This window comes from Danio rerio, chromosome 13 (assembly GCF_052040795.2).
Source record: "Danio rerio strain M-AB ecotype USA chromosome 13, GRCz13ab, whole genome shotgun sequence".
In the NCBI taxonomy this organism is placed as follows: domain Eukaryota; kingdom Metazoa; phylum Chordata; class Actinopteri; order Cypriniformes; family Danionidae; genus Danio; species Danio rerio.
Window position 1 is genome coordinate 9,679,364 of NC_141033.1, and position 15,494 is coordinate 9,694,857.

The 15,494-nt window shown below is 36.4% G+C and overlaps 3 protein-coding genes across 3 annotated transcripts in view; 2 read left to right on the forward strand and 1 right to left on the reverse strand.

Annotated features, from left to right (window-relative positions):
* si:dkey-33c12.4 overlaps nucleotides 1-15,494 on the forward strand; it is a 213,937-nt gene that overhangs the window by 119,253 nt on the left and 79,190 nt on the right. The gene's annotated exons all lie outside the window — the stretch shown is intronic.
* Nucleotides 9-3,290, reverse strand: pimr152 (Pim proto-oncogene, serine/threonine kinase, related 152). The gene is made up of 7 exons (XM_087278952.1): nucleotides 2,864-3,290; nucleotides 1,914-2,357; nucleotides 1,461-1,555; nucleotides 1,236-1,286; nucleotides 740-1,115; nucleotides 266-439; nucleotides 9-179 (listed from the first exon to the last, which is right to left on the reverse strand). Exons 1-7 carry the CDS (start codon nucleotides 3,147-3,149, stop codon nucleotides 79-81), a joined length of 1,527 nt encoding a protein of 508 aa, XP_087135078.1. The 5' UTR covers nucleotides 3,150-3,290; the 3' UTR covers nucleotides 9-78.
* On the forward strand, nucleotides 6,714-12,851 carry pomk (protein O-mannose kinase). Its single transcript, NM_001007414.1, is given in 3 exon segments — nucleotides 6,714-6,854; nucleotides 8,565-8,854; nucleotides 11,695-12,851. Coding segments are annotated over 2 exon segments (1,044 nt in total). The 5' UTR covers nucleotides 6,714-6,854; nucleotides 8,565-8,578; the 3' UTR covers nucleotides 12,463-12,851.

Here is a 15,494-nt window from a genome sequence, read left to right on the forward strand (position 1 = left end):
CAAGTGAGTTCAATAAAATATATCTTTATTACAGACATGTAGAAAAATCAAATATACAAAACATTCTGCTAATGTGACTCAGAACTCCAGCATGGACCAGTCGTGGTAAGGCATCTCTTCTAGAGGAATTCTGCACTCTGGATTCTCATGCAGACAAGCCGTCATCATATCACAGCATTCTGTGAAGAAGAAATGGAGAGGTGAGGTTATTGTTATTATTATTATTAAGCTGTTTCACTTAATTGTTCTTTGATGAACATCTCACCTTGAGAGAGGGTAAATTTGGACCAGTCATGTTGGAGGTAGTACAGGTCATACGCTGATGGGAATTCTCCATGGAGCATTGTGAACAGAAGAACCCCAAGAGAATAGACCGTCGCTGGTTTGGCCCGGTAGCATCCTTTTTCATAAAACTCTGGCGGGATGTACGCTTCTGTGCCTGGAGGAGAGACGTTTAGTTTAGCATCATGTTGAATATATATACCAGATGGGCTTCAGCTGTGCTAATTAACCAGCTTTCAATACGTATATTAATAATGCTTATGCACATTCATAACTAGTGTTGTCAAAAGTATCAACTACCAATCGATACCGACACTCATCACAGTCATATTTGCTGAGCATGTGAACACCAATGGCCAATCAGTGGTGTTTAACAGCGCTCAAATTGACTTGTTAAATGTCAGAATCGATTGGTACCGAAGTCGATACTTTTGACCACACTATTCAAAACACCTACCAGAGAAGAGACTGTAGGCTGATTCCATCATGAAGTCTCCACACCCGAAGTCGATCAGCTTGACTTCCAGTGTGTCGGGGTTCACCAGCAGGTTTTGAAGCTTAATGTCCCGGTGGAACACCCCGCGGTAACAGCACAAGTTGGCAGCATAAACAGCTTGCCTCATGATGGTATGTGCTGTTTTCTCACTGAGGACTCCTCCGCTGACTTCAAGGAATGCCTCCAGGTCCATGCTTGGACTAGGCCGCTCCATCACCATGACATAATGGTTTTTAAAGACCTGCCAGTCCAGAAGCTGAATAATATTCGGACACCTGGAGCCACCGCTGGCCATGTTTGCCAAGGTGATCTCTAGAGGAAGTGGCTGGTCACATGACTGAAAACAAAATAATAATGTTGGTTTTCAAACAAGGGTTTCTGACCACAGCCTGTGGTCTATAATAAATATAAGACTTTATAAACTGAACACAGCGAACAGAAAGTGTAGTCTACTCACAGAGCTGACATCTTGCATATTTGGGGTCTTCTGGACAAATTTAACTGCCACCTGTTTAAAGGAACAAGCGAACAATTAACATGTGCACGGAGATCATTTCATTCAGTCATAAATCCTGAACAGAGGATTCATTCGTCAGCAGAAATGTCCAAACAATGAAAGCTCTGATGATGTTCTTTAAACAGGGAACTTCATCAGAGGATTTGAGTCTACAAAAATGAATACCTGCAGACCATCCTGTATGCGAATCCCCTCATACACGGAGCCGAAACCTCCTTCACCAAGCTGCTTTCCGAGTTTGTAGCGGCAGCTGATGTCATCTGTTAAAAATGAAGAAAATGTCATTAAATTATAAACCAAATAAAAACACAAACAGTTGAAGTCAGAATTATTGTCAGATTTCAGAACATGATAGTTTTAATAACTCATTTCTAATAACTGATGTCTTTTATCTTTGTCGTGATGACAGTACATCATATTTACTGGATATTTTCAAGATACCAGTGTTCAGCTTAAAGTTCTGAATACTTAAACTTGATTGCTCTGCATCATTTGGGAAATATTTAAAAAATATTAATAAAAAATCACAGGAGGGTGAATAATTTTGACTTCAACTGTATAATTTTACAAAGTTTGATGAGCCTAAACAAATGTTCTGAACTCCAGCAATAAACTTACTATTGTCCAAGCAGGTCCCATCATCTGCTGTAGACTTCACAGCAGAGTCCTCTTGTGAGACCTGATCCGGTAAAGGGTTCGAGTTTTCATCCAGGGCAGAGTCACAGATGTCATCTGTTATGAGCTGCTGGCTCACTGGAAGTTCATTGTCCTCATCGGATGGTGAACTTGGAGGACTATCAAGCTCTTGCTCCAGGCTGTCCTCACTGAGGGAGGATTCGTTGTCTGCTGTGAAGTGAAGCTCTGCAGAGTCGTTCTCAATGACCACTGCAGAGTCAAAGCTGTTCACTTCAGGTTTAGAGTCCAAATCTTCGTCTGCTGGAGCATCAAGAGCTGGAGGTTGGAGAACTTCCAGCTCCAGGTTGCTCACAGCAGTGCAGAAGAATTTAGAGCTACTGATGGGCTCTGCGTGAAGTTCGTGGATCTCCTGCACACATAGCTGATCTAAAGAGAGGAAGGAACATCATTAATATGACTCTACAACTCTTTTTGACAAGATATTTGAACAGTTCATTTGCAGAAACATTACTCAATGTGTTTTTATTGATGATCTTCATGGGTTTTCTGCATTGAATTAGCAAACAAGTAAACTATATATCTAAAGGCAAAGCTCACTGAAATAAAAAATCCTAATACAAATAATTCTTATTTTTTCTGTTTTTTACACAAAACTACAAATTCTGAAGAAAATTCCTGAAATCAGCAGCCATTAACCTTCATTGTAGGAACACAAAATACTGTGGAAGTCAATGGCTGAAAGCACCTCAAACAGGTTTAAGGAGTAAATTATGACAGAATTGTCTTGTTTATGTGAACTGTGGCTTTAAGAAACTCTTTCTAAAATGTCTTCCAGTTAATGTTCATTTCTGATCTTTAAACACTTATGTGATGTGTTTGGTGTGTTTAACAGTATGCTTTAGTAATTAAAAGTGCTCATAAATCTATTTTACCAACAACAGTAGCTCTTCTTCTGGAAAAGCAGGCGAAGAAGATGGGAGACAATTTGAGTTTCCTCTTTTTCTGTCTCCCTGCCTGTTTTCCTGCAGCGACGGCCGGGTCATCGGTCATCAGATGACGGTGATTCTCTGTCGTGCTGCCGGTGGGTTCGAGTGGCTCACACGGTTGTTCGTTCGCACACTTAACACCAAACGCTTTCTTCAGACGGTTAATCAGTTTTGAAAATGCCATTTTATCACTGTACTGTTGAATCGCAGAAAGTACTGAACTACTAGACATCCAAAGAAGCTAATGAGAGTTTCTGCTACGTCAAAAGCTTTTTACTGTCACCGATGATGTCAGAGTTCCACAATTCCATTTGGTATGACGTAGAGACTTTTTAAAACACAACACACTTCTAATGCAGGCCCGCGCTAGACTGACTGGCTCATTCGCCTTAATGTGCTCACACAGCCACCTGCTTATATACACAGTTTTTCCAGTTATTAATTTATTTTTTCTCTAAGGCCTATGTATTTTTGTCTGTCATGCACAACTTTTCTGCGTTTTGCTTTTTATTACTATTATTACCATGTTTAAGGTGTGTGTGTGTGTGTGTGTGTGTGTGTGTGTGTGTGTGTGTGTGTGTGTGTGTGTGTGTGTGTGTGTGTGTGTGTGTGCGTGTGTGACTTTTTTCATTTATTTTAAATAGCTCATTTTGGTTTTTTATATTTTCATTATCAATTATTTATTATTATTATCGTTCATATTATATTTTATATATTATGATTATATAAATTCGTTATTCTTGTGAATTCTTTTTAAATGAATAATGCTTCAAATAATAAATTAAAAAGAAAAATATGCAAAAAAATGAAGTTATCCATGTATTACCTGAAACCGCCAGTAGGTGGTGGTAGGACACTGTCTTAAGTGAATAAGACATTTATTCAGCAACAAAGCAACTGTTGTATTTATGAATAGGTCAAGGATGAATCGACTCTAACAATTTATTTAAATCCACAGATTTATTCTCAAAAAATAACCCACTCTAGCCTAAATAAGGACCGAACATATGTGAACGCTAACAGGTAGGAATAATGATCAAATTCTTGTGGATTAAACATCTTTGTTGACATTAATTGCAGTAGATTTAATTAAGTTACAACAAAAGGTAGGAAATGGTTTTAATTGCGAACTGTACTTGTTTTATGTGTGAACATGCTAGATGCTAACACCGTCACAGCATTCCAGTCAACTAATTTAGAGCTACTAACGTTAGTCAACTGTCCCCGCCTTCACTTTGTGAAAAATGCGAATTAAAAAGAAAAAAATAACATAAATAAAATAAATTATTACAAATTAAACCAATGAATATTAAAGTCAGTTTAATCAGAGCTAACGTTTTTTACTGTATGTCACAAGCTAGTTAGCTAGTGCTAATTAGCATTTGATGCTAATGCTAACATTGATGCAACTTAATGTAACTGTAATGTAATTAATGTTATATTAACGGTACTGTAACGTTAAACTAATTATTGTTTTACTTAAAAGCTCGATCAAACCTTTAAAGTTAACATCAGTCTGATTGCTATTTGAGTGATTCTGTTAATATTACATTTGTTTACTTTAATATTACACTAGATAACCTTAGGAACTATACAGGGAGAGGAATTATTTAGTTTTATATTACAAAATGTTGATATTTCTTTTCTATATTTTTGTTAGGCCACAGTTTGAAATGCCATTTTGCAGGCTGAAATGGCATATTTAACACAATTAACCACAGCTTTACTACAATAATACAGTCAGGTTTATTTTGTGTGGATAAATGTTAGTTTACTGTAATAAAACTATGTTTTTGTCTTATTGGCTAAATGGGCTCATAAAAGTGTTTCAGGTAGAAAAGAATAAATAATAATTAATAATAATAACTCCTTACATTTATATAGCAGTTTTCCTGCACATGTAACGGAGGCCAGCTAGTAGGTGCTGTGCAGGTAAACCTCACTCCGCTGACCTCTAAAGTTTCTCTGGCGACAGATGCTAGAGACCATTGGTCTTTAGCCTTCTTGTTAGAGCAACCGACTCCCATGCAGAAGGTTGCTGGTTCGATCCCAGCTCGGAGCGGGATGGGTGGCGTAGGACTGGTGGGGTTACACACATTCAAAGTGCCTTACACATTGGGGGGGAACATGTTTCCCGAAAGCCATTTTGAAATGGAAACAATATTTTTTCCCCATTTATCGATGATATTTGGTCAACAATACATTTTTACTCCCAAATAAAGTAGAAGAAATTCATTTCAAAATGTTACACAGGTACTACTATCCCTGCAATATATTTAATAAACTAAATAAATAAATAAATAAAAAAAACAGTTCATGACAATGTTCTTTTTGTACATGTAAGTTTTCTGATGATTTTTGGAAACAGGTTTCAGGGTTGATTTTTGATTCATTTTACAAAACAAATTAACTTTGACGAATGCATGATTCTTCTTTTGAATTGTAAAACTGGCTATGATAAACTCGATAATGCTATGAATTTGATCATTTTTCTTGGGAAGTTTCACATACACAAGGCAAAATTAATGTCTATTACTCCCTCCTTTAATTTTTTCTGTAAAGATTTAAAAATATCTTATAATTCTTTAACCTTAATTACAAGAAACAAGAAGGCTAAAAAAACCTCTCTAGTAATGCAAATTATCTATTCAATCTAATAATTAAAATATGATGGATCCCCTCACATATAATGTAGTAATTTTTATGTAATCACTAAGTTTTGAATTGTATTGTTACATTTACAATACAAAATAAAAAAATAAATAAAAAAAATTGGGCAGTGGCCAACCGCTTCTCTTTTTCTGGGATTTTTAACGACCACAGAGAGTAGGGACCTCAGTTTAACAACTCATCCTAAAGATGAGTAACTTTAAATGATTTTTGTTTAATCGTGATTGATGACAGTAATTAAGGTAGGTAAAATAAGCAAGGGTCACTGTGGTGAGATCTTCTAAAGGCTTAACCTTTAATATTTAAAGGCTTAACTAGGTTGTTTAGGTTAACTAGGCAGGTTAGGGTAATTAGGCAAGTCATTGTATAACGATGGTTTATTCTGTAGACCAGTGGTTCTCAAACTGTGGTACTTGTACCACTAGTGGTACGCAGGCTTCCTTCTAGTGGTACGTGGAGGAATGAAATATGTCATGTACATGCTATACACATTTCAAAATTGATCAAAAATGATGTATATAATATGCCATATATGACATGTAGCCTATATTTCTGAGGTAATCTGCCATGTTTTTTTTACTTTGCAGAGTTGTAGCTGCTATATTTCAATACTACGTATTTCAATACTGCTCATTGTGGTGGTACTTGGAAAGACAATTTTTTTTCTGAGGTGGTACTTGATGAAAAAAGTTTGAGAACCACTGCTGTAGACTATTGACAAAAATATACTTTTGTATTTAAGCTGCTTCACATGAACACACAGGAAAATTATGGAGGAACCGGAACACCTGGAAGAAAACCCACAACATGGGGAGAACATGCAAACTCCACACAGAAATGCCAACTGAACCAGCGACCTTCTTGCTGTTATGCTACCTACTGTGCCATCGTGCAGCCTATAATAATAATAATTTTTATTATTATTATTATTATTATTATTATCATTATTATTATTATTATTATTATTATTATTATTGTTATTATTATTAAATTGTTAAACTGAAGTCATAATTAATAAACTGAAGTCATGTGCTTGCTGGGTTGTGGAGTGATTACACTGGTTGACTCTAGATGGCGGTGTGTTTCAGGGATTGAATAAGCTGCTCATAACAGCGTCAGAGAACAAGAAAATCCGAAAAAACAACAACAACAGAGGAATTAGAGAGCGTGGACAGCGAATCACTGACTAATCAACGCTTGGACATTTCTCTGACATCTCATTGTGTCTGCAGTTTGAGAATCAGCCTAACACTACTCATGCAAACTGGTGAGTCAAAGGCGTTAATGATGGAGTCCCATTAGACAGGAACTACGGGCTAAGTCACAGCATAGTTTGCAGTACATTTTTGTATTTTAATAACCAAATTAAATTAGTTTTTAAATGCAAAAGCTGCATTGTAAATTTATTGAAACCTGATTTGTCTATGAGGTGAGTGATGAATTATTAGCCCTCCTGAATTATTAGCTTCCCCCAATTGAATAGTGCTAATTTTGTCATATTTACAAAATATTGTAATATATATGTCATATTTATGTGATTTCAGTTAAATATTCAAAGTACCATGGTAAACAATATAGGGAGCTAGTTGTCATTGAACAAATGTGCGAGAATTAAACCAACTTTACCTTAATAAATGTGGTAATATCATTGGCCCATGAACATTTCCTGCTTTTTATAATACTATTTTATAACTGTAACAGGCAATTCAATCATGTTTTCACGTTAAAACAGCTGTCATAACGTTATTTATGAATATATGGACCTTTTTGGATTTTTAATAGCTATTGAAATTAAAGATGTAAAAGAGAAAATGCGTTACGACCATTGTTATTGTTTACATTTCTCAAAATGATTGACGCAAAGTTGGTTTTATATTCGCACATTCGTTCAATGACAACTTGTGACACGCTCCCTATATTGTTTACCATGGTACTTTGAATATTTAACTGAAATCACATGTAAATATGACTTCTAAACAACATTAGCACTATTCAATTGGCTGTGAACAGTGTTGTACTTTGATACTTGCCAGCTGCTAATGTAATTTGCTATGTAGAATTTGCAAATAACACTTTTCTGAAATCATATTATTAAGGATTATGTGTGAATATTAAACCAACTTTACCTCAATCTCAAAATGCCCTCCCAATGTCTATAGAGGTGTAGTTGGTTTTATATTCGGATATTCAGACCTTCTCCTTAAGAATATAATTTTAGAGAAGTATTCTTTGCCAATTCTAAATTGAAAAATCATATTAGCAGCCATTGACTTATCAAAGTACAATGTTGTTCACAGTCAATAAGATAGTGTTGATGTTGTTTTGAAGTCATCTCTACATGCTAATTCTGATTTAATATTCAAATTAGCATGGTAAACAATATAGAGACAGTTAAATGAATGAAAGTGCAGATATAAAACCATATTTACCTCAGTCCAATATCTGATTAACGCAAAGGAGATTTTTTTCAACACATTACCAAACATAATAGTTTTAATAACTGATTTCTTTTGTCTCTGCTGTGTTCACAGCACACAATATTGATATTTTTCAAGATACTAGTATTCAGCTTAAAGTGCTTTAACACTAACAGCTAAAGGCTTAACTAAGTTAGGGTAATTAGTAGGGCCAGACAGAATCTGGGGACATGTTTTGCTATTTCTGCTGGGAATTTTGTAAAAAAAAAAATCTGTGGATTTATGTGGAATGATTTTAGGAGTATCAACTAAAAACTAAAACAATAATACATTTTTAACTTTTATTTAATGTTTACTATGTAAATTCAATTAGATCCACTTATTTGGTTAACAAAGCAAGTTTCATATAACATATTTACTAAAGGACAGAAAATATTACTTTAAAAACTGTATTGTAAATAAATCTTATGAACATTTTAATATTAGTATTATTATTATATCACAATAATATTAGTGAAATGAATTAAAAAACTCTCATCTTCGTGTGTGTTAATCAACAGGTTAAGATGTCATTATGGGTGGCACTGCTGTCGGTGGCGTCATTGGGGTGAGGTGTGGAGTTCCTGCTGTTTTGCTGTGTCTAGGAGCTCTGCTGTGTGCCAATGTGCTGCTCTATTTCTACCTGGATGCCCTGTATCAGAACACGAACCCTCCATCAGGACACACACAGTGTCCTCCTCGCCACTTTAAAGTGGGCACTATGAGCTCCTGCAGCCCTTGGTTAAAGTGTCCAGAAATCCGCTCTGGGGTTCGCCGTGTGAAGCTCATTGGACAAGGAGCTGTGAAGAAGGTGAGTTTGGTGAGATTGGTTCTGCAACAAATGTTTATTTTGATAATCGGTTAAAATCAAATTAGGGATGCAGCTAAACTTACACATTCATATTTATTGAAAGGGGAAGAGAAACTCATTTTTGACTTGACATATTTTATTACAATGTATATTTTAAATGAGATTAGAATGGACGCAGTTCATTCAGTTACCGCCACTGAATAAAAAATTAAGTAAATAATAGGGATGCTCATTTCGGTTAATTTTGCTAACCAACAACCGCCGCTCATTAATCGGTTATTAGCGGTTAACTGGTCAGATTACTATTAATTAAACAAATTGAGGTGTCTATTTTGTATCTGACACATTAAATATTGCATTTTAAAATACTGATTTATTTTTATATGCTAGCATATTAATAACAGAACAATACAATACAGCATTTTCATGCACCTGCAGTGTTTAGCACAGAAGAACATAATAAACTAAATAAAATAAATAGGACTGCCCTAAATTATTTTCCACTTATATAATTAATTTATATTACAAATCGAAAACACTGACTGTTATTAAATACCCCGCTGTTATTATTATATCACAAAACATTTAACATTTTTATTAGAATCATTATTTTAAAGATTATGTCCTGATGTCTGGTTTCCTTTCTCTCCCTCGCGGCTCAAGTGCGCGCTGCGTGATGAAAAGACAACAACAACGCGCGCATATGTTGACTTTTTGTAAACAGTTGTGTTGTTTAAATATGATATTGCATTAATGTGCATACATGCTTTATATGCTGTAAAATAAAAGGTAAAGCCTATTTGTTGCGTTTATGACGCAGATCCAGGTCAACATCAACGCTTTTTTAGGCATCAACACGTCTGTTTCAAACAGCAATATTCTTCTTCCGTTTTGCTTCTTTGGCAAATGTGTCTGTAGGCATGGGTTATACGTTATCATCCTGCAAGTTAAGTATGTCTTGCAGTTGAACAAGTGGCCGACCACAGCTAACGTGCTTTTTTCATTCCAAAAACGTGAGGCGCACCTCACTGCCTTTATGTTGACAAGGAAAAAAGAAGAGAAGAAGCGCGGTCCTCTTATGAAACGACTGAATCAGCTGGGTATCGATTGTGCAAAAGTGTTGCTGTCTGTGTTGTTACAATTGTATTATTTATTAATATTTATTATTCAAGATTTGTACATTCATACAGCTCTGGATAACTTAAAACAGCGATTAGACCTTCAGAGCGGCATTAATACGTCCTGAAGTAAAGCGAAACGGCTATAAACTTCAGCAAGATAGAGTCATTATATACAGAGCCAAATACCTTTATCTATAAATAAAGTATAACTATAGAAACTGTGTTCATCTTAACTGAAAGCTTCTGCGTGTTTGCTGGCCTCACGCATCGCGCACCTGTCAGTCAGTCAGTCAGCACATAACCCCAAAGGATTAAACAGATAGCGCACAGCACTATACGGTTACAAAAAAGTTTGCGCTGTTATAATCCACTTACCTTTTTAATACATTTTGATGCGATTATAATCCGCTAATAAAAAACAACAACAACAATAACTGAATGTTTTGAATGGGTAATGTAGCCGTGGCGGGATGCATTTTGGTCCCCGCCATGGAAGAATGAATGTAGCAGAAACCAAGCTCTTTAAAAGTTCTCTGTAGTTGTCTTGACAACACAAACTGCAGCTCTGGGATGAGCCGCGTGCAAAAGATGCAGCTCTTAACGCAAAGGCGCATTCAATCGGCCCCTTATGCAGCCAAACTAAAAATATATATTATTAAGTCAGAATTGCGAGTTATAAAGTCAGAATTGCGTGTTATAAAGTCAGAATTCTGAGTGATAAAGTCAGAACTATTAGTTATTAAGTCAGAATTGCAAGTGATAGTCAGAATTCTTAGTTATAAAGTTAGAATTCTTAGTTACTAAGTCAGAATTGCGAGTCATTAAGTCAGCATTTTGAGTTTTTAAGTCAGAATTCAGAGTTAAGTCACAATTGTTAGTTATAAAGTCAGAATTGCGAGTTATTAAGTCAGAATTGCGAGTTATAATGTCAGAATTCTTAGTTATTCAGTCCGAATTCTTAGTTTTAAAGTCAGAATTGCGAGTTTTAAATTCAGAATTTTAAGTTATAAAGTCAGAATTGCGAGTTATAATGTCAGAATTCTTAGTTATTAAGTCAGAATTGCGAGTTATAAAGTCAAAATTATTAGTTATTAATTCAGAATTCTTAGTTTTAAAGTCAGAATTTTAAGATATAAAGTCAGAATTGCGATTTATAATGTCAGAATTCTTAGTTATTAAGCCAGAATTGTGAGTTATAAAGCCAGAATTGCAAGTTATAACGTCAGAATTGCGAGTTATAACGTCAGAATTGTGAGTTATAAAGCCAGAATTGCGAGTTATAACGTCAGAATTGTGAGTTATAAAGTCAGAATTGCGAGTTTTAAAGTCAGAATTCAGAGTTAAGTCAGAATTGCGAGTTATAAAGTCATAATTGCGAGTTTTAAAGTCAGAATTCTTAGTTATAAAGTCAGAATTGCGAGTTATAACGTCAGAATTGTGAGTTATAAAGTCAGAATTGCAAGTTTTAAAGTCAGAATTGCGAGTTATAAAGTCATAATTGCGAGTTTTAAAGTCAGAATTCTTAGTTATAAAGTCAGAATTGCAAGTCATAATGTTAGAATTGCGAGTTATAAAGTCAGAATTGCGAGTTAGGTCAGAATTCAAGCTATTGCAAAGACATGAGAATTAACTCTTCAATTTTCGTGACTTAAAATGCGATGAATCTACAATCACAATTCTTGTCAGTCACATTTACCCTTTTTGCCTTTTCTTTCCTAGGTTTATCTGTCAGAGTGGCAAGGACAGAAGGTGGCGCTGTCTGTCCTGTCTTCAGATCAGTATGCAGATGACTTCCTCCATGGACTGTCAATGCTCCGTGCCTTGCAGAGCTCTCACGTGGTGACGCTGGTAGGTGTGTGTGAAGAGGACGCTGTGTTTGTTACTGAATACCACCCTCTTGGTTCAGTGCTGACGCTCGACACCACACTCGCGCAAGAACGCTATCGCTGGCGAAACTCCTGGCACACTCGCCTACAGCTGGCAATAGACTACGTGGCCTTCCTGGCATACTTGCACAGCAGTCCGGCGGGGATCAGAGTAATGTGTGACTCTAACGACCTGCACAAAACCCTCAGCCAGTTTCTTCTCGCTTCTGACATGCGTCTGTTGGCCAATGACCTGGACGCCCTGCCTGAGGTAGAGAAGGGGGCGTTAGGAGTGAAATGCGGGCATCATGAGCTCACTGGGGACTTCGTTGCTCCTGAGCAGTTGTGGCCTTATGGTGAGGATGTTCCCTTCTCAGATGAAGCCATGCCCGGGTACGACGAAAAGACAGACATCTGGAAGATTCCTGACGTGACACGCTTCCTGTTAGGGGACGTCTTGGGAAGTGATGTCATCCACTTCCACTTGTTTCAGATCTACAGCGAGTGCAAGAGGAAGGAAGCTCACATGAGGCCCACGGCCCGCGAGGTCCTGAGTTTGTATCGCTCTGTGTATGACAGTATGATGGAGAGCCAGTCGCAGAGAGTTCGAGATATGCTGTAGAGAGAGGAATCATTAAAAGGCCAGAAGTGAAAATTCTGTCGTCATTTACTCCAAACATGCTTGCGTTCTTGTGATATTTTGAGAAGTCAGTGGTCCCTCACTGATTATAAAAAAAAAACACACACACACACACACACACATTTTGAGTCTCTATGCAGTTACATTGTAATTTAAGTTATGAAAGGAAACAATATACTTTTTTTTGTTTTATATTAATTATGACGTATTTAAAGGAAGACTTTTTGCAAATAGGCTAATTTTTCAAGTCACTCAGAGTTAAACTGTTGAGTTTGATCATTTTAATCCGTTCAGCTGATCTCTGGGTCTAACAAATAGTCCAAAATCCTTGATTATTACTCCAGAATGAGAGTATAGCAAAGATTATAGAATACACATGACGTGTCACTCGTATACTTTCGAATGGGAAAAGTGAAACAGTCAATATGGCGAATGAAGCCCCGCCTTCTAGTACAGGAGCCAATCAGTGATTGATATATGGCAAATAAAGCCCACCTTTTAGTACATGAGCCAATCAGCGATCAGTATAGAATGACAATTCTCCAGGGGAGGGGCTTGGACTAGATGTGAGTTTCTGCAGATATTGTAAGATACGGACATTTATAAATGAAACTAAAGGGACAGTTGTTTATTTAATTGGTTATTCATAATATGTAATGTAATGGTAATCTTGGCTAGCAGTTTTGGAGGATTTGATGTTTACCCATTCAAACAGAATGCCCATGCATACTTCTCTAGAGGCGATTGAAAGATGTCCGCCGAGTGAAATGACCTGCCTTAAAGGGACTTTGAGTATAGTTACTAGCCATGTCAAGCTGGTCTTGGTGCATACTTTAACTACACAAGAGTCAAGTTTTACTTTAAAAACTCTTTGGAATTGTTTGAGCGAGATGCTAATGGTCTAATCTGATTCAAGGATCTATGCTAAGCTAAGCTAAAAGTTCTTCTGTCAGACCCGGAGTTTGTCTAGAATAGATTTAAAGAGCCCCTATTATACATTAAAAAGGAGGGGGGGTCTCCAACAACAGGCTGATATGCATTCAAGGTCAAATAACACTTTCATTGTCTTAGAATATGCATTTATTATTACCCAATTATCCCAGCGACTCACATTTAGCAATTAATTTGTCCCTAAACCCCTCCCTAACGCGATGCTAATCTGCACTGATTGGTCCTATGGTACTCTGTTGTGATTGGTTGACAGTGTTTAGCGCAAGACAGAGAGAAATCCCCACCATGGCTTATCAACAATATTGAAGTAGTCAGAGTGCAGAGTGTATGTGTGAGTATACCTGCCAACACTCACGTTTTTTCCGGGAGTCTCCCGTAATTTCAGACCCATCTCCCGCCACCCTCCCGTTTTGTTATTTATCCCGGAAAACTCATGATGGCCATAGCAACGACATGCACCAGTGGATTGCAGTGAATCGCACTTACTTACACTTGTGAAATGGAGGAAGAAACTGGTCTATGATCTGTGTACTATAAAGTTCCTGTTAAGCTCTGACAAAGTCCCACACATCAATAGTCTTTTCTGATCGTTCTTTTAACGAACAGCCAATGAATCCGCTGTTGTAAGCGTGTAGATTGCTGAAGCACTCGTCAGAAAAATGACAAGAATGTAATGCTGAGGTATTATTGCAAAAATAAACCATAACCACTGACTCTTCACTGTTTCATCTTTGAGTAGAGAAAACAACACTAACTTCCCCTTCACACTTCAGAGCACAGCGTCTTCGTGACATGATTCAACTGGCGTCTGCTACAGTGTCCTTTTTTTTTTTTTTGCTACTGTGTTTGTGGACGGGGCCGGGGTTTTAAAATTTTCCCGGGATTGCGCGTGCAACAAATGGGTGGGGCTCAAGTTCCATATCCTTGTCACGCCAGCACAGCTAAAGACTCGTTATCAAGACGATTCATTTGAAGCACTAGGAATTGACTATTTTATAAATGAATCACAGGGTTTTAAACACTGCGCACTTGCAGATTTAAGTCTTACCTGGATAATTCACTTCACTTAGAGCTGTGTTACACAATACATGGAAGGTCATTCTCAAAAACCCATAATAGAGGCTCTTTAAAAAAAAAAAAAAGGAAAAGTCTGTCATTATTTCTGATTTTACTCTGTTGAACATAAAAGAAGATGTTTTTAATAATGCTGAAAACCTTAATCATAGATGGTCATAGTAGTTTTTTTCCTGCTATGGAAGTCAATAGCTAGAGGTTTTCAGCATTATTAAAACTGCTTCTTTTGTGTTTAACAGAAGAAAGAAACTCATAACGATTTCAAATATGCAGAGGGTGAGTAAATGATGGAATCATTTTTATTTTTACTATTAATTTCACTGTTAATTTAAGTTATTGAGTTTAATTTCAAAGCCTTACAAAGTGCATCCCTAATCTAATAAGAGGCCCTTATTGCATTGCACAACTCAAAAACAAAACAAAACTGTAAAACGTCTAATTATTATAAACATTTAATTACTATAAAAATAGAACCAAATAATTTTTTTCCAAATGTCATAATCATTAACCATATCGTTATTATTAAAAAAATGATTGTTAATAGACGTTTAAAAAAATACTTATTTAATGTGTCGTAAGTTTATTGGGGGGCAACTTGATTGTTTTATGTTAAACTCATTTACATTTATAAAAACAATCAAGTTACCCTAATTGATTTGTGATGGGACAACATAAAGGAATTATGTGGAACCCAGCATTTTTTACTGTGCAGTATATAAAAGTTTGGAAAGTGGCTGAGTAAGTTATGACAGAATGATGATTTTTGAGTGAACTAAGTCTTGAAGTTACTGACACTGAAGCAGTGCAGTGGGTTTAGTTGTAGTTGTGTGGCACTGATAACAATATGCAGCAAACATGACAACAACATCCAGCTTGGATGAGATGCAGCATCTCAGGGTTTTGGATGATCAGCTCCATACTTACAGTCTGCTGAATAAGCTGTTTTTCACAACTATACCTCATAACAGATCTTTTCAGCTGATCGAATA